At 51.4% G+C, this 20,789-nt stretch overlaps 1 protein-coding gene across 10 annotated transcripts in view; it reads left to right on the top strand.

Moving 5' to 3' along the window:
• CAPN15 (calpain 15) overlaps positions 1 to 20,789 on the top strand; it is a 60,090-nt gene that overhangs the window by 27,670 nt on the left and 11,631 nt on the right. For all 10 annotated transcript variants that reach the window (XM_034065251.1, XM_034065248.1, XM_034065250.1 and 7 more), the window contains one exon: positions 16,715 to 18,218. In XM_034065251.1, coding sequence (XP_033921142.1) covers positions 16,715 to 18,218 — 1,504 coding nt within the window. The remainder of the gene's footprint in view (positions 1 to 16,714; positions 18,219 to 20,789) is intronic.

The following is a 20,789-nucleotide window of genomic DNA, read 5'->3' on the forward strand; positions in this document are numbered from 1 at the left end:
AGAGGCTATGGGTGAGTCCTGAGTGTGCCTGGTTTACATTCCCATCAGGTTTTCTTGGTTCTTTCCAGTTACAGGATCCAAAACATGTTTATCCTTAGTACCACATCCCTCTAGTCCTGGGAAATGGGATAATTCTTCTCCCACCCCAGAGTCCAGCACTGGCAGGTGGTGTGTTGGAAAGTGATATGGAACAGCCTATAACATGGCATGGGAGGGATGATAGCATGGTTTGCTGTTGTTTGGGTGTGTGACATTTAAAGTTGTTCCCTGTTCTTAAAGATAGTAGAAGATTGTCTTCATCTGGGCAAATGGACTTGTGCTTCCAACCTACCCGGCACATGTAGGTGCTCTTGTTTCCTGATGTGTGTACCCTCTCAGGGCTGTGCTGGGAAGAATGGCAGGAAATAGCCCTGTGTGGTGCATGAAGGGCAAAACCTTTGCTATTTAGTTTGTGTAAGGCTTCTGTCTACACACTCTCACACCAGGACGTGTTTCCCACCACCTGTCCTGTCTCCTTGGATGGATGCTTTGCCTGTGTTTGTAGCCCTGTCCCCACCATGCTTGAGCTTGGCCAACCTTGTGTTGAGACCAGGTATCACCACACTAGAGTAAAAATACCGTCTGTGCCTCTATCTTGGCCTCTTCTTGGCTGTGCATGGAACTTCAAAGACATTTTCCACTTTGGGTTCTTCAAACACTGAGCAAGTGTTGGAAGACACAAGGATGGGTAGGCCTGGAGTCACCAGGACTTGTGTGATGTACAGTGAGAAAACCAAGGTGCACAGGTGAAAGGCATCTGCTGCAGAAGTGCTTTAGAAAAGAGTGAGATTCCAGGAGCTTGGAGTATCTGGGATTTAGCAGAGGAGAATCACTGGGTCAGCAGCTGCTGTGGTGTCTGGGCACTGCAGGGCTCCAACTCCAGGCATGCACGTCGCCCTGCTCTGTTCTCCAGGGAGCACAGGCTCTTTTGAGGTAGACCACAGACCACCACTGACAAAGAATTCCTCAGCTGACTTAAAGAAGGAGAAATGCAGACAAGTTGTAGAGCTTCTCCTTCATCCAACTTGCTTTCCTCTGCAGGGGTTGCTGTTGAGGTGATTGTTCAAACCTGCCTCAGGTGTGGGGAGCTAGTGGGGGAGAATCAAGTGTCCCTTGGTCCCAAGTGTCCACCCTCCTTGCTGTCTCAGCTCCACAGATGAGGGCAGTTTAAAGAGTTCAGTTTCTTGCTCCTCTCCTTGCCTCCTGCACTCTCTGCTGAGAGCAGATGAGTCTTTACTGTAAAATGTACCTGTAGAAGCCAGCCCTATCTGTATTTTCTTTCCTGCCTTCCCACTGCTTTCCCACTTCCCCATGAAGTGTCATTCAGAGCGCTGAATGGCTCTTTGTTCTGTGCCTCCATGCTTAGATCCTTCAAAGAGCAGCCTGTGCTCCGCTTCTCCAGGGCCTGTTTCAAATGGGACCTGGAGAGAGGTGATCAAGACTTACTTGATCACCATGCCTGGGTCTCTGAGCTCCTCCAGTGCTTCTGCAGCTGGGGTGAAGGAGGAATACTCTGCTCCCAAGGGGTTTGTGTAGCTGCTTCATCTCCTGGTTAGATCCTCTTTAACCTCATCTTTGGCTCCAGGTCTGTCCGGAGATTGGACATTCATCTCATTCAGGAGTGCTCTAGAAAGGGACCAAGAGTCCTGATATCCTGGGTTGCTATAAATCTCCTCACTAGCACCAAAGGACCTAGTGCAATGTAGGTGAGAAGCTGGAAACTCATTCCCAGCCCTTGCTCTGATGTTTGCAGGCAGAGGTGAGGTGGTTCTCTGCTCCTTTGTGGCCAGGCACTGGGTGCTCAAAGATCCTGGAAGCTCTCTAAATCAGATGTGTATTTTGTTCTCTTAGGATTCACACACACACACACACGTACACAAACCCTTGAATATCTGTGATCAACCATATGCCTCTGTTTTGAGCTAGAATAAATAAAGTTGGAGATTCCTCCCAGGAGCACCTGGAACTTCAGCACCTGAGGAAAATCATCAGCTAAAGGAGCTGTGTATGTGGTGAGAGCAGGAAGAACCCATAAAGACAGTTTCAGCAGAAGAAGAGGAGTGTCTGAAAGTCTTTCATCTTCCCATTGGCAGTGCTCAGATGTGACTCCAGCTGCTTTCTATTCTGGGATGCAAGCAAGTGCGTGCTCCCACACTTGGTTATTACTGCTCAGACAGCAGGTCTGGACTGACCCAAAGCTTTGGAAATCGTTCTGCTCTTGAGTAAGAATAATTTAGAGGATGGTAAATGAAGGAGCATTGCCAGGACTCAATAAATTCACATTTGGTTTCTGAACTTGTCTTGGACTTAGTGGTCTGTCAGTGCTTTGGTTGCTGCTTAGATAGGAGGTCACATGGAAGTAGAATCCAGGGCTCTCCAAAACTCCTCACAGATATATATGCAGAAGTGAGTACACGTATAAGGTCTTTTCCAGATGCTGATGGTGTTTTTTAGGCAGCAGTGAGAAAGTAATTCCCAGTTCCATCCAGAACCTTTATGGAAAGAGGGAATGTGACAGCCAGGCAGATGTTGCAGGCCAGGGAACACCCAGCCGTATCTGTGCATTCACTGGAGACCACACTGGAATTACATTGCTTCTGAGGGGGCTTTTGTGGTGCTGCCTGTTCTTTCATGGCTAATTCCAACACCTGGTATCCCATATCTTTCTTGTTATGGGTCCCCTACAAGTTACAAGTTTTTATTTCCTGGCTTCCTGGATTGTGAATGCTACATAGCCAACCTGGACTTCAATTATAAGTTCAAGATGCAAATATGAACATCCCACCTGTGCCACATTGCTGGATGGTCCTTAACATTGTGTCTCAGCCCAGAGACCTTTATGCCTGAAGGTTCATCCCATTTTGAGGCTGAAGGCTTGGGACATGACTGCTCTAAAGAGGGCTGTGCTGAGCCCTGCTGCTTGCTGGCAATCCCAGGTGTGAGGGCAAGCAGTGGTGCCTGGCTAGCAGCCATGGTGCTTGCTTGCCACCAGGATCCCAGGTTTACAGGCAGGTACGTTTTTCAGCCTGCTTCTTCCGGGCTGCTGCTCATCTGTCTCTGTGAGTGATACAGATACCACTTGACTGTGGTGCCCTCCCCTCTCTGCTCCAGCATTTAAGTCTCTGTGTCATACACAGCTTTGACAGCAAGGGCCCACCCCGCTACAGGCTTTCACCATTTGTCAGAATAAATTGCTTCTTCCTCCTATTGCATGGAGGAAATGCTGGTTCATTTGCCCTGAGTCTGAGGAGCACCTGAGGCATCTTCTCCCCTCCTTGTTGTTCTTCTTCCCCGAGCCTGCAAGGTAGAGCATGGCAGCAGGCTCCCAAATCCACAGCCCATGCAGCAACAAATTGTGTGCAGTCTGGCATTCATCTGCTTGACCTGATGTAACCTGGGAAGGGGACTGGTGCTGGAGAAGGTACGGATGATGCAGGAGGAGGAAAGGCTGGAGCCATTTCTGAGGTTGGTGGGCTTTGCTGCTCTTCAAAGCCTCTACTTTCCATGCTGGCCCTTGCAGCCAAGGTGAACAAGCAAGCCCTTGGCCCCACTTCATTCAGGTCAGTAGGGCATGGAGGGACATGGCTCCAGGGAGCACCAAGCTTTGCTGCATGTTTATTTCAACACCTGACAGTGAATGTGAGTGCACTTGAAAGTTGTGTGTGGAGTCAAGGACTCAGCAGAAAGAGTGAGTGTGTGCATGTGTGTACAAGCTCTGATATCCAGTTCACCAGGGGCAGTGCCCTGTGCTTCTGTTCTGTGCCTTGAGGGCTGCCTTTGGCATCACTGTTCTTTGGAGGGGTTACAGGTGTGGTTCCTGAAGAAGAAGAGAGGACATGCAGGTTGCCCCTCTGCCTTCTGATCTCCCATCACTGAAGAAGATACTCAAGCATGTCAAGAAGTAGTAGGGCTTCCTATTTTGTGGCACTGGCTCTGGTGGGAACCTGCATCCTCACCATTCCCCTTGCTGCCAGGTAACAGTTGTAGTGTAGCTGCGGTGGCTTGATCACTGTGCCCTGATCTAACCCTAGGCTTGAACTCCAGAGATGTCAGGAGCTGCCAGAGCTCCTCTCTTCCTCTGTCCCTCAGCAATCTCTTTCTCTCTGCACATCAGAGCAAAGCTTGTTGGCTGAGTTATGAAGCATGAGCTGCTTTCCTGAGGCACAGGGCTGCCTTAGCTTTTCATTAAGGCTGGTTAACCATTCTGAAGAGAGCCTGACAGCCACTGGCAATGGACACAAGTGTCCTGTTGCTTCCATCTTGCCGGAAGGCATCAGGTCCTGCTCGTGGTACCTTGAGATGTTGCCTGTGGGAGGGCACTGTCTGGTGTAGGACAACGATGCTGCAGTGCTTGCTTGGTTCTGGAGAAGCTTCCTTATGTGCAGAAAGAGGGACTGTAGGGATAGGACAAGGGGTAACAGGTTTGAACTTAAACAGGGGAAGTTCAGGTTAGAGATGAGGAGGAAGTTCTTAACCATGAGGGTGGTGAGGTACTGGAATGGGTTGCCCAAGTAAGTTGTGAATGCTCCATCCCTGTCAGTGTTCACGGCCAGGTTGGACAGAGCCTTGGGTGACATGGTTTAGTGTGAGGTGTCCCTGCCCATGGCAGGGGTTGGAACTGGATGATCTTAAGGTCCTTTCCAACCCTAACTATTCTATGATTCCAAAAGAGTAACTGACAGCAGCTCTGCCTGGAGCTGGGATGGTGGCCAAGGGAAAGCCCCAGGAGAGGAGGAGGAGGCTCAGGGCTCTACTTCCTTCCTCTGCCAGGCTGCAGTGCTGTCTCAGACCTCAGGAAACACAAATGTTTCTCTCTCCCTCCATTGCAAATGGTACTGAGCTCTTGATTACTGTTGCTTTTTCCTTAATTGCACCTTGGAGCTATGCCTTGATTTATTCTTTCAGGGAGAATTCAGGGGGAAAGATGGATGTTTCTCAAGCAAATAGTGCCGTGCCCTGTGCAGCTGATGATGAGCAGGGCTAGGTGCTGATGAGACAAAAGGAGAGGGGTTTGGCAGGGTCCTTCTGCCACCTTCCCCCTGGTCATGCCTGCGTTGCAATAGCTCTCACCACTCCTCAACCCCTGCAGGGCCATGCGTGGGGCCAGGCCGCCTTCTCCACACTGCATGGTGTCTTCCAACAGCAGTATTCTGCCTTTTGGTCCTCAAAGGCAGCAAATAGCTTTGAATTCCCTTTTCATCCTGGGAAAAAGGGATTTAATTTACACTCTGAAAGTACAGGGTGGTGTTTTGGAGCTGAGCTGGTGGCACTCACTATGAGAATGAGGCGGGGGTGTGGAGTTGCTTACAGAGCATCACCCACGGCTCCTCAATCCTGTCCGTGCTCTCCAGACATGAGACGTCTTAAGAGATGTCCTCTAGTCTATTCCCTCCCACATTTCACGTGAAATCCTGCCACTTTGAGCTCTTCTGGCCATCCCTGCCACTTTTCCCAACCCAAGCATCATAGCTAAGCATGGATAAGCATAGCTAAGCTGTCCCCATCCTGTTGGCATTCCCGTGGCAAATCTACAGATGCTGATTAATAGATGTCCTCCCTAGACTTGGTGAGGAGGGTTGATGGCAGGACCTTGGGGAAGAGCCAGCCCAGGAATTCTGCACTGGAGATGGTTAAGAGGCAATAATAGAGCAGGGAGCACAAAAGAAGACTGTCAGATCTGGGGGAGTGGCACACATCCTTGATGCAGCAAAAAAGGACATCTGTCCTTGGTAGGTAAGCTTTGTGTAGGTCTCAGTGATGTGCTTAAGACAGCAAAGTCTTGCCCTTCTGTTAGGTTAATACTGTTTCCCCTTATCCTGTCCCTACAGGCCCTTGTCAAAAGGGCATGTAGTGATGAAAAAAAGCCTTCACTGGGGGCCTTAGAAGTCTGTGCTCCTGACAGGGGTGACACCTGCGTTGATATGTCCTGGTCACATTAAACTGCTCACCAGTTTGTCCACATCAGCAGGAGCCCTTGTGGCTTCAGGACAGGCTGCCTCGAGAGTGACATTTGGCTTCATATTGGTCCAGGTGTGTTTGTCCTTGGGTTCCTGTGGGAACAGGAGGCCTGTAGATACTTCTGGTACCTCCTTGGCACACCTTGAGATTTGAAAGACATTGCTGCATGGAGGGGTTGTGCTACAGCTTATCCCAGCGGATTTGGTGTCTTGCTGATCTCTGCTCTTTGCATGATTGAATCAATGTCAGTCCTTGCTGTTGCCAGGACCACATTTCCTCTGTAATCTCTTCCACTGCCATGTCCAGAGTATTTTGGCTGAAGGTGGCAGCTGAATGCTGCAGCCAGGTCAGCAGCATCACTCTTCTTCTGCCAGATATGAACCTGCTTGGCCTTTGATCGTGTCCAGTCTTGTTGCCTGGCAGCTCAACCACCCTCCCCTTATCCTGATGCACCTTTTTCTGTTCATGTGTATTATCAACCAGGGAAAGTGTCTACTAGGATTGACCCCTTGTAGGCTCTTGAGACATTTTGTGAGCTGCCTCGAGGCAGGGAAGGATTTATGGGCCAGTCAGGAAATGATTAAATAGGCTTCTGGAGCGCCTGCCTTTCCTTCAAAGTCTGCCTTCCTAACCAGAGGGATCTGTTCAGAGGTTGAAACTTTTTGTTCTTTTCAGCAGAAGCATTAAGGCTTCTCCACATGTGAATAATTGCAGACTCCCTCCTGCTGGGGCTGTTGAAGTGAAACTGTGATGCACATTTGTACTGAATCTGTTATCAACATCAGTGAGCAAGTGGTGGAGCTCAGGCACCTATCGTGTGTGTGCCATGAGGGTGTCATATAACCAGGAACGTCCCTGGCACTGGATCCAAGTCTTGTCTCTGGCTGCTGGAGTGTGTGATCAGCCCTTTTCCTTGATGGCTGATGTTGACCTTTTGTCCTGTCTTCTTGGCATGGAGAGTGAAGCATCCAGGAAGTTTGGTTGGTGCCCACTGGCTGCTGGCTGGGGTCACTGTGAAGCTTGGCTCAGCAGCAGGTTGTTCTAATGAAAACTTCTCAAGAAAATGTCATTTCAAATTCTCTTTTGCTGCTTCCAGAAAACCTTTCCCCTGGAGTTGCTTAAAAGATGAGTTTGAAGAGCCAAAAGCTGAGTTCTGGCAGCTCTCATAATACCTGTGTTTCCAAATAAGATTGGCAAGAACCTTTGTCATGATCATAGAATGGTTTGAGTTGGAGAGGACTTTAAAGCTCATCCAGTTCCAACCCCCTGCCACAGGCAGGGACACCTTCCACCAGACCAGGTTGCTCCAAGCCCCGTCCAACCTGGCCTTGAGCACTGCCAGGAATGGGGCAGCCACAGCTTCTCTGGGCACCCTGTTTGGCTGTGGATCACTTTGGGCTGGGGACCAAGCTGTCTTTCAGTTTTTCAGGGTGAAGGCCTCTGTTTGAATGCTAGGTGTGAAAGTCTTGGGGTTTTGAGCCTTTCTATACAAGCCGTCTTTCAAACAGGTTATCGTTTTATTCAGTAGCAGAAGTGTACTAGAAGTGAACTAGACGATCTTTAAAGTCCCTTCTAAACCAAACCATTATATGATTATCAAACCTGTTTAAGGATCTACATAGTATGGTACTGGCTTGAGTTAATGATGTAGCTTTTCTTCACCTAGTTTAATACTTGGGTGCAATTGGCGCTTGATAGTATTTGCTCTTAATTTCTCCAGATACCCAGAAGACCAGGGGAACTGGGTACAGAAATGGTAAGTGAAGTAGTTGAGTACAGGAATGATGGCAGCAGTAGCACTGTGCTAAATCGATTCCTTAACTGTGATTGCAACTGCACTAATTTCCCAGGATTGTATGCAAGGAGGCAAGACAATGTTATTAATAACAACCACAGTCTGGAACTGGTCTTATTGAGAAACAGTGTAGCTTGAGAGGAGCTGAGGCTGTGCTGGTGGCTATCCCCAGGGCTGGAGCTCCACAGACACCTTCCCAGGCTGTTCTCCCAGTCTGTCTCATGCCGATCCCATGTGCCAGCGTAGCACGTTCGCCATGCCGCCATCCTGAGTTTTGAAGAGGTCAGGTTGCCGTTGGTCATCTCCTCTGGGCCCTACATCCCAATAACCAATAGCAAAGGAGGTGCTACTGGTCCCTCACCAAAAGCTCGTGAATCCAGAGCTTGCAAAACCTCGCACAAAGCTAGTATTGGCCTTTGCTGGCCTCCTTGAAATACTTGGTCTGCCTCTTCCTTTCATAGCCCCAGGGTTTCTTGTTGCCCTAGCAGAGATCTGGTTAACCTTTTCATTAGCAAAGGAGCCTTTAAGAATGGTCTTGCTTCAGCGTGCCTGTGCTGCAGAGTACTCTGCTAGCTAAACTGGTTTTCTTCTGAAAGACAGTATCCTACAACACCGAAGCAATTAATGTATATTAAAGGCTAAGGATGCACGTCCTGTTTTCTTACAAGGCAAGCCTTCCTGATTCTGGTTCTGCTTTGATGGCTTTGCTTCAAGAACGATGAAAGTCTCATGTCTCCAGTCCATCAGTCCAGGAGAATGCTGCCTGTGTGTCCTTTACCTTGGAGGAAAGCTCGTGTGAGGCATGCTCCTTCCAAACGTATGCCACTTTGCATTCTTGCGGCACCATTGGGCCTGCAGCACCATTGGGCCTGCAGCTCCAGTGGCCATGTATCCAGACAGGCAGATCTCATCAAAGACCCTGCTCTTCTCCCTTTTCCTAGGCCAAACCCAGGGATTTAAGCTATGAAGAGGGCTCTCCAAGTAATGATGATCTCAGGAACTTTCTTCCTTGTCAAAGCCAAACTTTGGAGCGTGTTACAGGAGCTTTCACAGTGTTCCTGTCCCAGCTGTGCCTCTGCCCTTCTCCCATTTCCCACCCCACTCTTGACATGTCCTTTAGGTCCTCTTTATGGCCAGCAAAGCATAGAGAAGCATGATCTCTGCCCCACTTGCACCCTTTACAAGTGGTTGTACTTACAGAGCATTGCCTTGGAATGCCTTGCATTTCTTCCCTGTCCTACAGCAAAATGTCCCCTCCTCTCACCCTTAACATCTGGCAAGCCCTGGTTTTGAGGAGGTGAGGACAAAGTAAACTGCAGGGAAAGCTGCAGTTTGAGAGCATGTGCTGTGGTTTTATTGGCTGCCAGGAAAATATACAGCTAACTGAAGTCCGTCCAGCTGTGGGCAGTGTTCTTTCTCTCAGGCTTCTCATTAGCAGAGTTCAGTTTTCCCCTGGGAACTTCTCATTAGAACTCGCAGCCTCTTCTCTCGCTGCCTGGTGGAGCACATCTGAGCTGCTGGAGCTGTGTCCAGTGTGGGAAAAGTAGAAGCTAAACAGAAAATGTGCAAGAGGTTTGATGCAATGGAACCAAGAATCTCGCAGGAGTTCATCATCAGCTTGGGAAATGCTTAGGGTCTCTCTGAGCTTCTTGGCACTTTCTGAGGAGGGTTATGTGGTGTTGATGGGGCTTTAATGGCCCTGTTCACTGTCAGGTGTGCACCCTTGCATGGTCTCCTGCTGCAGAATGAGATTTTTTTTCCTTTCTACTTTCACATCATCCTGTGATGAGTAATTTTCATCTGCTACCGTTGCCTTATTAAGCACAACAAACCTAGTTGTCCTGCTTCAATTCATTCCCAGTTATTATCCATGGAAAATGCTGGTTTCTGCATCAATGCAATTGTCCTGTCCCAGGGAATGGTCAGGGGCTGGGTCAGGTCACCTCCCCGCACTGTGCTGGGACTGGAGGGAGGTGACCTCCAGAAAGAAGGGGTGTCCTGGCCAGGGGAGAGTTTGGGGTGGAAGTGGGACAGGCTGGTCCCTCAGATGTGTTTCCTCCCCCTGTCTAAGCTGTGTTTCTCGGAAGTAGTTGACGGGTGAGGCCCTGGAATGGGTTGCCCAGGGAGGTTGTGAATGCTCCATCCCTGGCAGTGTTCAAAGCCAGGCTGGACAGAGCCTTGGGTGACATGGTTTAGTGTGAGGTGTCCCTGCCCATGCAGGGGCTTGGAACTAGATGATCTTAAGATCCTCTCCAGCCCTAACTATTCTTTGAGTCTATAATTGCCATTAAAGAGAGAGAGCAGATACAAATATATGATAAGTAAGTACTTGTGTGATCTCCTCCGACCTGATCGCCTCAACTAAGAGACTTAATTCCCAACAGACCCATATGTCTTGCAGCAAAATACACTCTGGGAAGTGATAATTCTGTGTTATTGGCTCTGTGGTGTGTTCTCTCCTAAGCAGACTGAGGAGGCTGCACTCGCTGATTGATATATGGGGTGTTTTAGTCCTAAAAATATCTTTCCTGGATGTTGGAAGAATATTGCTGTCCTTCATGGCTTCATCTCCTGTGACAGGGTATAAGGGTGGTGGATTATGTGGCTGAGAACACTGGGGCTGTTCAGTCTGGAGAAAGAGAAGCTGCATGGAGACCTCATAGCAGTATCTGAAGGGGGCTTACAAGGATGGTGGAGAGGGACTTTTCATTAAGGACTGCAGTGATAAGGCAAGGGTAATGGGTTCAAACTAAAACAGGGGAAGTTCAGGTTAGATATAAGGAAGAAGTTCTTCCCTGTGAGGGTGCTGAGGTGCTGGCACAGGGTGCCCAGAGAAGCTGTGGCTGCCCCATCCCTGGCAGTGTTCAAGGCCAGGTTGGATGGGGCTGGGAGCAACCTGGTCTGGTGGAAGGTGTCCCTGCCTGTGGCAGGGGTTGGGACTGGAGGAGCTTTAAGGTCCCTTCCAACCTTAACTATTCTATATGGTTCTATGCAACATCACCCAGAAGACAGAGCCAGGGTCTTAACAGCAGTGTGTGACAGGAGGACGAGCTTAGGATGAAACAGGAGAGGATCAGACTGGCTATCAGGAGAAGCATGTTTGGGCCAAGGACACCAGTTAGTGGGGTTTGCTGCCCAGATAGGTTGTGTAGTCTCCATGCTTGGAGGTTTTCAAGACCAGAGTATATAAACGTGAACAATTTGCTGTGATCTCAGAGATGCAGCTTGAAGGATCTCTGGACTGGAGACCCCTGCAAGGTTCCTTCTGACTTGAGGTCTGTGCTGGTGCAAAGTGAGAGCAGAGGCCAAAGGGGCATGCCCCTTCTGATGCTTTATTTTTGCTTGTGCCCCTGTGAGCCTGGGGGAAGGTCACTGGTGTTGAAGCCTGGTTTTATTTTCTTGTCTCGTTTTGGATGATTGGATGAGTGGGAGAGGCAGGATTTGGAAATACTTATGCAACCTGCCCTGTTTGTATGATGCTCACACTGAGCTGGTGACACTTCTATAGCCTTGGAGGGTTAGGAGTGTGAATCAGAGGCTGTTTTTCTCCACTGATGCCTCTATAGAAATCTGTGAGATGTGGAAAGTCCCTGTTCCAAGTGTTTTTGTGTTGTTGTGCTGCAGCCTTCCCCCAGTCCAGCCTACCAGCCCTTGCCTGGCTCTGCAGGAGTGAGTCAGCTCAGCCAACAGCATCTCCTCGCCCAGGCTTCATGACGTGGAGGCCCCGATCCCAACTGTGCCCTTCTAACAGTTTAACTGCCAGAGCGATGCTGTGTGGTTGCTGACCTCCTGCACCCCCTTCTTGCCCAGGCACTGGTTTCTTCTGCTCCGGCTGGCACTGGAGATGTGGTAGGTCCACATGGGATACGATGCTGAGCGCTCTTAGGTCACAGCGCCAGTGCTGTTGAAAGATAGAGAGCAAACAGCTGGATGGGGAAGAGGGGAAGCGTTTCACAGCTCATAGACAACTGAAGCAGGTTTTTGTTTGGGAGTTTCGATGGTTTTTCTTTTTCCTTTCCAAAGGTCCAGTGCTTTTTCTTGTCTTTGTCAAATGAGGCTTTTGCTACAGTGTGTTCTGTCTCAGAGAGCTCAGGGCTTGTTTGATACTGAATAGAACAATTGATTTTTATTTATGTGTTTATTTACTGCGTGAGTGAACTGAAGCAGGAAGTTTTAAGGCTTTAACTCTTCTGGAGGAGTTTTATTTAGAGAAGCAGCCTGATTCCGTTGCTGTGTGTGATTGGCACAAGTTCCTAGCATCCTGCCATCAGTGTGTGCTCTGCAGTGGAGCCCCAGGATCTCTTGCTCCAGTGCCCAGGTCACCTCAAGCCATTCGCTTTGGCAGTGTTCATCAAGGTGCTTCTGTCCAGGGCTGGTTGCTATCTCTTGCCCTGGAGGTGCAGATCACACCAGCTTGGCTCACCACCAGCTCCCTGCCGGCAGGAAAGACGCAAACTGCAGGTTTTTGGGCACTTCCTGGCCTTGCACCCTGCCCTGTTCCTTCCTGTCTTACCCCACTCTGCTGCGGCTCCAGAAAAGCCCAGATGCCACGCAGAGTGGTGGAGACCCCCTGGCTTGTTCGATGGCTGTGTGGGAGCTAGGGCTCTGTAGCAGCAGAACACAGAGCTCAGCAGAGACTCCTGACTTCATTGCTCCGCATAGCCCTAGGAGGGGTCCTGAGGTGGGTTTGGAAGGTCACCACCTGGTGCCTTCTTAATCCATTCCTTATCTTGTCCTAACAATTCTACCCCTCTTTGGTTAGATGTTCCTGCAAATCAGCAGGAAGCAAAGGGCTGGTGATGTCCCTGCAGTAACTTTCTGTTCCCTTCTAGTAACATCCTTCCCCTGCCACCTCTGCACACTTGGAATTGGTGTCTTGAGAGAAAGAGCCACGTGTCTTCCGGGCAGCTCTGCTGCTAGGTCCTGCCTGCACAGGCTGCCTGCCAGCAGCCCTCTCCATATGCTGTCACCTCGGCAGTGGGCTCCCTGTGGCAGTCCTTAACTGAGCACCAGTGCGGTTCAGCATGCTGAAAGCTGCCTGCTTGGTTAAATACCTTCTATATTACTTTTTAAGTTTTATAATTACATTGTTGTGATTGCCAAGGTAGATGCAGCCCTGCCAATGTGGTGCTGTCTCCTGCCAGCTGATGTACACCACGTCTTACTTGGGTAGAGCTGCTGTGGTGGGAAGCGTGGCCCTGTCTGTGCTGCTGGAGGTGTGGGGCTCTTGGCTGTTTCCATTTCCATTTCCTTGGTGTATGCACCCAAAAAGAGCCTCTACCAGATCCCAGGCTACCAGGAGCCTTCCTTATTCCTGTAAAGTGTCTCCTTCCTGAGCAACAATGTCTCAGTGGGTGATTTTGCCAGGTCTCTGTGTCCTCTCCTACACACGTGCCTGGGAAGGTGGCAGGGGATGTTTATCTCAGTTGGGTTTTGTGGGGCTGGTGAGCATGTGTGTTATCATACAGCAGATGGGGCTGGTGAATAGGTGCTGGAGACAACTGCTGTGTTTCCTCACGCAGGCTCCTTGCCTGCCGGGAAAGGAGCCAGCCAGGCTTTGTAGGGAGGAATACAGGCTGGGGCAGGCTGCAGATGGGTTTCTCCTTCATCCACTTAACTTCTGAGTGGGAGCTGCTGCTGTGATCTGCCATGTGCTGGTGTGGGTTGTATCATGTAAGGGCAGGTTCCAGCCTTGTGCCCTCTGTGGTCTTTGGACCCTTAAACTAAGCCTGGTGTTTCAGGCAGGGACTTGAATTGTCCATCAGTTTTAGATGGGGAGCTGATGGCTCATAGGGTACCAATGAAGATGCATGTCCCATGTCCTCACCCATTTCTGTTCATCTCCCACTAGCTTGCAGGGAAAGCTGCATGGCTGCTGGGCACCAGTATGTGGTGCCTGGGGAGAAGCAGGCAGGGATGTCTCCTGTCAGAGCTTGCCACACTGGTGGCCCTGTTGCTGCAAGGGGAGACACATCAACCCTTCCCACCCTTGAGGGAAGAGCTGATGGCCTGTCTGAGAGGTTTTGGGTTTTCCTGAGAGCTGACAGTGGGGAAAGGCAAGTAGGTGGAAATCCCAGCAGTACACAGGATGTTGTCCATGGAGTGGACAGTGTTGAGAGTCAGCTCCTGTGGCATGTGGGAGAGGAGGGAACCAGGAGAGGGACAGTGCATCCAGGGTTGGTATCAGAACTTGGAGGAGAGCATTATGGTGTCCTGGCTTCCACCGCCTTTGCTGCCTCAAGTTTGAATCTCCTGCCCAGTCAAATGAAGGTGCTGCCTCCCCAAGCCTGCAGCTCATGGCTGGTGCTTCATCAAGCAGGTCTGGTGATGCAGCTCATCATGTGGTACCTCTGTCTTTTAGTTACCCTGGTTTTTCCTTTCTCTCTATTGCTATGGGAAGGGACAAGGGGATTTCTTTCCATGGTTCTGTGGTTGCATGGCCAGAAGCCTTGGCCACCTGGGTAGGTCCCTGCGTGTGCGTGATGTGTGCAAAGGTTGGTGGCTGGAGGCTCCTGATCCACAGTGAACAATGCAGCATCTACATGCAGGGGTGGATTTTTGGGAGCCAGTGTACAGTGTGGGTGACAGTGTGGGACACTGCAGGACAGACATGGCACAGGTTGCTGACAGCCTTTGCTTGCCTTTTGCTGATGCCTGTAGTTTGATGAACCTCAGCCAGTAAAACAAATGGATGTGACAGGATCATGGTGCCCTTCATGGCCCCATTTGCTTCCCTGCCTCTGCTGGAACTGGGTGAACAGCTCCTTCCCTCTCTCTGCTTGAGGAGTGATCTCTCTTCTTTCCAACCTGGGCATGGTGCTGCCAGAGGGAGAGGATGTGCGGCTCCACAGCTGGAGGCCTTCAGGCAGAGAAATCAATGTTTATATTTCTCTTAGCTGGGAAAGATTCCTGAAATAACTCCAGTAAAGAAATACCTTGTAAAGTTCAGGCTATGAAGTCATGGTGTATGAAGCAGAGGAATTTTCAGGCTCTCTCTTGCAATAAAATGGATTTCTTGAGTTCAGGCTTTATTTAGAGAAATGGTTGATTTAAGAAGGGAGCTGAAGACTGGATGTGATCTCTTGCTGAGGGGGAGCTGCTCTTCCTATGGCTGTGGAACACCGTCTGGAAATGTGGTTGGGTTGCTGCTGCTGGAATATTCCTAGGGGAGTTTCTCATGTACCCAGCCATGGGGAAGGCCACCCTCCTCCTCCATGGGGTGGCTCTTGCTGCATCCTGTGTCCTCTCAGGACCCCACTGGTGCAATGCGGGCTGCTCAGTGCCTTGGGAAGCTGGTTGCACAGGTGCTGTGCATGGGATTCTGGAGAGCAGCCAGAACCTGGATCCCTCCCCACCGGCATCTCAGAGTTTTTCCTCTGTGCCATTAAACATCTTTCCCGTCTCTGTTCCAGCCAGTGTCAGGGTTGCACTAGATCATTGCCAGAGCAGGAAGAGTGGTGAACCCACTGTGGTGCAGCTCCCATGATTTAGGCTGCTTGTTCCTTGGTCTGACTTGGCCTGAATTTGCTGTTCCTGAGAAGAGCTGAGGGCATGGGGTGGAGTTGGAGGCTTCTCCTGCAGAGCTGTCCTTGCCCAGGATCTTGGGCAAGCAGGACAGTGTGGAAGGGGTTGGAGGGGCCCGGCTTGGCTGCAGAGAAGTGCAGCTGGGCTGGAGCTTGGGTTCAAGGTTGGGACTTTAGACTTGGCTGCATTATCTGGGAGCAGGAGTGCACGGCAGAAGGGCTCCAGGCTCGTGCTGCGCAGCTACCTCAAGGAGAACTGGTTTGCCCTTGTTTGGAGGAGGAGGAAACAGAAAGCTCCGTTTCAGCCCCACCTTTGCTCAAAGCTCCAGGAACTGCCCCTGAGCAGGGGACGAAGGGCACCAGGCAGGGCTGGGATTCCTTCTGTCACTCATCAGCATATGTGTGAGCATTGCTGCACCTTCCTGAAAGTACAACTGAGGGGAAGGAGAGCTGCTTCGTGCAAGCCCTGAGGTTGCTGTGGGCTGCAGAGCTGGTGCTGCTGCTGCAGTGCTCTTTGTGAACATTGAACCTGCCTAGAAATCCTTGTGAGGACTTTTTGCCCTGCCACAACATGCGTCGGACCTATTCTCCGTTAGGGTTTCAGGCATCTCTGAGCATCACTGGAGGTTGAAACCTAGGGCTGGTGCTGATGGTGTTACTTCTGCACTTCCCAGGTAAGCAGGCAAAGACCTGGAGCTGGGGCACAGTGCTCCTGAGCTCAGAACCTGCAGGGGACATGTCCCAGCACTGGTACACCACAATCTACCTTGGCTCCAGCACAGAAGCTGCTGCAGGCAGGCCAGGTCAGACTTCTGGCCCCAGAGCCTATATCCAGGTGAAGGCACCACTGTACACCACAAACCTGGTTTTCCTGGCTTGGTGGTGTCAGGTATGCGATAACACAGTTATCCCAATGTAGATAAATAGTGTTCCCATGATGGTCAGCCAAAAGGGGAGAAAAGAGACAGGAGCAGAAAGTGAAGCTGGAGTGACACCAAAGGGGGAACGAATTGGCCCTCAGAACAGCAGGTAGGCACAGCATGGTGTCACCTCCTCCAGAGCTGCAAGCAAGCTGCAGATGTACCAGGTGTTGAGGGTGGGTGCAGAGTCAGGGTGCTTGCTCACCAGAATGCATCCCTGACATGAGAGCAGGGCCAGTAAGGCTGGGGCTTTTTCTTCTGCCCTTCCTGAAGTGTTTTGGATGGAAGCCAATGCATTTCCATGCACTTGGAAAAATGGTTTGTCAGTACCAGAAGAGTAAGTGCTTGGAGAGCAATGACTGGATTGATGGTTGTCTCCTCTCTGGAAGCAAGATGCTGACTGTGCCAGACCAGGACACATGCGGTACCCCTGTGGTCAGGGTGGCCTTGGCCTCATGCTGTTGTCTTCTCTCTTCCAGCCATTCCCACTCTCCTGGCTCCATGGCTGCTGTCCGCGAGTGGTCCTGCACCCGCTGCACCTTTCTGAACCCCGTTGGCCAGCGGCAGTGCTCCATATGCGAAGCGCCCCGCCAGAAGCCCGACCTCAACCACATCCTGCGCCTCAGTGTGGAGGAGCAGAAATGGGCTTGTGCCCGCTGCACCTTCAGGAACTTTCTGGGCAAGGAAACCTGTGAGGTATGTGGCTTCACCCCGGAGCCAGGACCCAGTGGCTCCCCCTTGCCCGTCATCAATGGCATCTTGCCCAAGCCCACCGTGCTTGTGGAGCCCAAGGGCACGTCCAAGGAGGAGGCTGCCAAGGCAGAAAGCAGCAGCGAGGACTCGGAAGGGAAGAGCCCTGATGAAGCGGAGCTGGAGAGCGGCTGGGCTTGCCAGCGCTGCACTCTGCACAACACACCGGTGGCCAACTCCTGCTCTGCCTGTGGTGGCCCACGCAAGCTCTCACTGCCCAAGATCCCCCCAGAGGCGCTGGTCGTCCCTGAAGTCATCACCCCCGCTGGGTTTCACATGGCCCCCTCTACGCCCCAGCCTCTAGTCCCTGCAGAGATCTCTGACAGTGATGCTGTGGCCACCCAGGGCCCAGTGGCTATGGAACAAGAGGGCCAGAAGGTACCAGCCTTTGGTCCCTTTTCCCCGGGGCTGCAGAACAATCCTGTCCCACGGAGCCGCCGGGAGGTACCCCCCCACCTGCAGATGCCAGGTGCTGAAGCTCCTCAGCCCGTGGCTCAGGGTGCAGTGGGGCAGAAGGGCTCTCCCCAGGGTCAGACCAGAGCTGCCCCTGCTTCCCGCTTCCAGGATCTGCTGTCCAACAAGCGGCTGGGGGTGCTGGAGGAGGAGATGGAGGTCAGTCCTTCCCATTGGAAGTGCAGCTCCTGCTCTCTGCTTAACTCTGCTGGGGCTGGTAAATGTGAGGCTTGCAGCACACAGAAGGGCAGCGACACCATCAATCTGGCAGGGGACTCGGTGAGGTTTACCCCGTGCAGCCCCTCCAGCCCAGACTTCACCACGTGGTCCTGTTCCAAGTGCACCCTCAAGAACCCCACTGTGGCCCAGAAGTGCAAAGCCTGTGGCTCCTCCAAGCTGCATGGCTTCCAGGAGCATGGCACACAGAGTGAGCCGTCCCCACGCTGCCCTGACTGCAGCACTGGTGACAAGGGCTGCTGTTGTTCCTCGTCCTGCGGCGGCAGGGCCCCGTCCGCACGCAAGGTCGCCCGTCTCTTCCCGTCCCAGCTGCCTTCCAGCCAGGAGAAGCCAGGACAGTGGGCTTGCCCTGCCTGCACCTTGCTCAACGAGCTGAAGGCCAAGCACTGTGTGGCCTGCCATACCCCGCAGCAGTATGTGGCCCAGCGCAAGGGCCTCAAGCCCCTCAAGAGACGGGAGAGCATGCACGTGGAGAAGAGGCGGCAGACGGATGAGGGGGAGGCCAAAGCCCTGTGGGAGAACATTGTGACCTTCTGCCGGGAGGTGAGTGCTCACTGAACTGCTCTTGCTCCTGGTTGTGTTTGGAGAGGGCCCTTCCTGCCTCCCCCATGGGGCTTGGCCATTGCTCGGCACAGGAAAACTGCCTTCTGTGCCCCAGAGATGATCTTCACCAGCAACAGCAGGGTTCTAGTTGCAAACACTGGAATGTAATGGTTGGATGCAAGGGAATCTCTCTGGTGAAAGTGACCCATACAATTCACTCCTGCTTCAAGGATGACAGAGTTTGAGTGCTAATTCTGAAACATGGTGATGTTTAGACCTCAGAGCAGCCTTCCACTATCTGAAGGAGGCCTATAAGGATGCTGAAGAGGGACTCTGTCAGGGACTGTAGTGATAGGACAAGGGGTGTTGGGTTTAAGCTTAAACAGTGGAAGTTCAGGTTAGATATAAGGAAGAAAGAAGTTCTTTACTGTGCAGGTGCTGAGGCACTGGCACAGGTTGCCCAGAGAAGTGGTAAATGCCCCATCCCTGATAGGGTTGAAGGCCAGGTTGAACAGAGCCTTGGGTGATATGGTTTAGGGTGAGATGTCCCTGCCCGTGGCAGGGGTTGGAACTTGATGATCTTAAGGTCCTTTCCAAACCAAACCAGTGTGGGATTCTATGTTTTAAATCAGTTAGACAGAACATCTGGGCTGAAGGGGACATTCTTAGGTAGTCAGTGCAGCTCCTTCCCTGTCCAAGTGTGGGGAAAGCTGGGAAAGAGTGTGCCCAGGTTTGCTGGTTGCACTAATGACACATGTGTGTGCAGGAAATGTGAGGATGGAACAGACAAGCTCAGAGCACTGGCAGGGTGCAGGCAGGGGAACTGCTTCTGCTCCCAGCAGCTGAACATGTTTGGGAACCATGAGCTGGGCCTTGGTGGTGTTTGGGAATGCTCAGCTGCAAATGGCTTGCCCCTCTTCTAGGAAGGATGGCTGAGGTTTGGCTGGAGCCTGGATCGGGATGAGGGTTTCAGGAGCACACACCACTGTGAAGGGCCCAGCTCCATCTGTTGGGTTTCAGTCTCAAACACTGTTCTGATGGCCCTGGTTTTAATCTGAGTGGCATAAGACACTCCTGGGAATGCTGCTCTTTCTCTGGCCTCTTTCTGCGGAAGCCTTCAGCTCTTCTGAACCAGATGGAAAGGGTGTTGCAGTCCCATTTTGGCATACAGACAAAGCTTTTCCTGCCTGGTCTGAGGAGTGTGCCCATGCCTGTGACTTTCCTGCAAGACAGGGACTATAGGGATGTTTGACTTGGGTGGGAGTCTGTTGAGGATGATCCTGGTTTGGGGTTGTGGGGTTTTTTAACTGTTAGGTGTACATCCTAACAGGTGCTCTTGCTTATTCCACTGTCTCACACTTCTCTGATTAACCATCCTTTTCCCTTTCTGAATGACAGCATGCAGCAGCACATTCTGCAGATCCAGAAAGACAGCCCAGAGCTCTTGCTGTCTGTGTCATGTCCTGCACCTCTCTCTGCAGAGCATTCTCATGTGCTGGGGAGGCTCCATTTCTGTTTTCCTCTTCCTCCATCCATCACAAAGTTCACTACTGGTAGTGCTTCCCTTGGTCCATGTAGTCCAGGGGAGGTGGCAGTGGAGATGGTCAATTCTCTGCTCCAGAAGGACTTGAAGGCGGTTGTTGGCAGAGCAGGAAGAGTGAATGAGGTCCAATGCCTGCATTTATCAGCTTGCAGGAGAAAGAAGCAGAGCTTGTCTGGCACCATCTGTGAGCAGGCTCATCGCTGCCCAGCCATGGGAGGAGGTACCTGCTCCTCTTCCCTCCACTCCTGCAGCTCTTGTGCCTCTCCTTCCCTCCATCTCACAGGGATATTGGTGGTGATAACTTCTTTAAAGCATTTAGAAATACAGGAAGGGAGACACCATGGTGTAAAGGTAACTAGCTCATTAGGCAGGCTTCCCTGTTGCTGCTGGGGAATGCAGTGCTATGGCTCTCACATTGCCTCCATCATCATACTGGTGAAGTCCATGGGCTCCTGCAGTCTTGTCCTGGCTCTGCTGAGACCCTGGCCATGTTACCAGTGAGGCTGAAGGCTGCTGCTTCTTGAAAAAGCAGCACAGGGACTCCATGGGGAACATCAAGCTCGTGCTGTGACTCCAGGACTGCTGTGTGCTTGGTGCTCTGCCACAGCGGGGTCCCAAGGAGCCTGGCTGCAGCCCGAGGAGGGAGGCCCGGATGAGGCTGCTGTCAGGGAACAGGTGCTCCCCTGGAGAAAGCCAGCACGCACTGGGACGTGTCCTTGGCTCACATCAGTATTTGAATAGTGCCATTTCTTAGCTGAAAAACACCCTTGTGCGAAAGAGAAGCTAGAAGTGCTAATTGAGGCACCATGTAGAAAGCACTGACGCAGGATTGCAACAAAAGAGGAAACACAACTACTAGTTTGCCGTGCATAAAAGCTTTGGAATTTAAATTGTAGCTGGCTTTTGCTGAAAGAATTTAATTTCATTTAATTACCAATAACAAAATCCTGATTCTTATTCTGCCCTGTATTAAACTGTATGGAAAAGCCACCTTTCTCCACTGGTTGAAGTTCTGTGCTTTCATCCTG

This window comes from Melopsittacus undulatus, chromosome 8, assembly GCF_012275295.1.
Source record: "Melopsittacus undulatus isolate bMelUnd1 chromosome 8, bMelUnd1.mat.Z, whole genome shotgun sequence".
In the NCBI taxonomy this organism is placed as follows: Eukaryota; Metazoa; Chordata; class Aves; order Psittaciformes; family Psittaculidae; genus Melopsittacus; species Melopsittacus undulatus.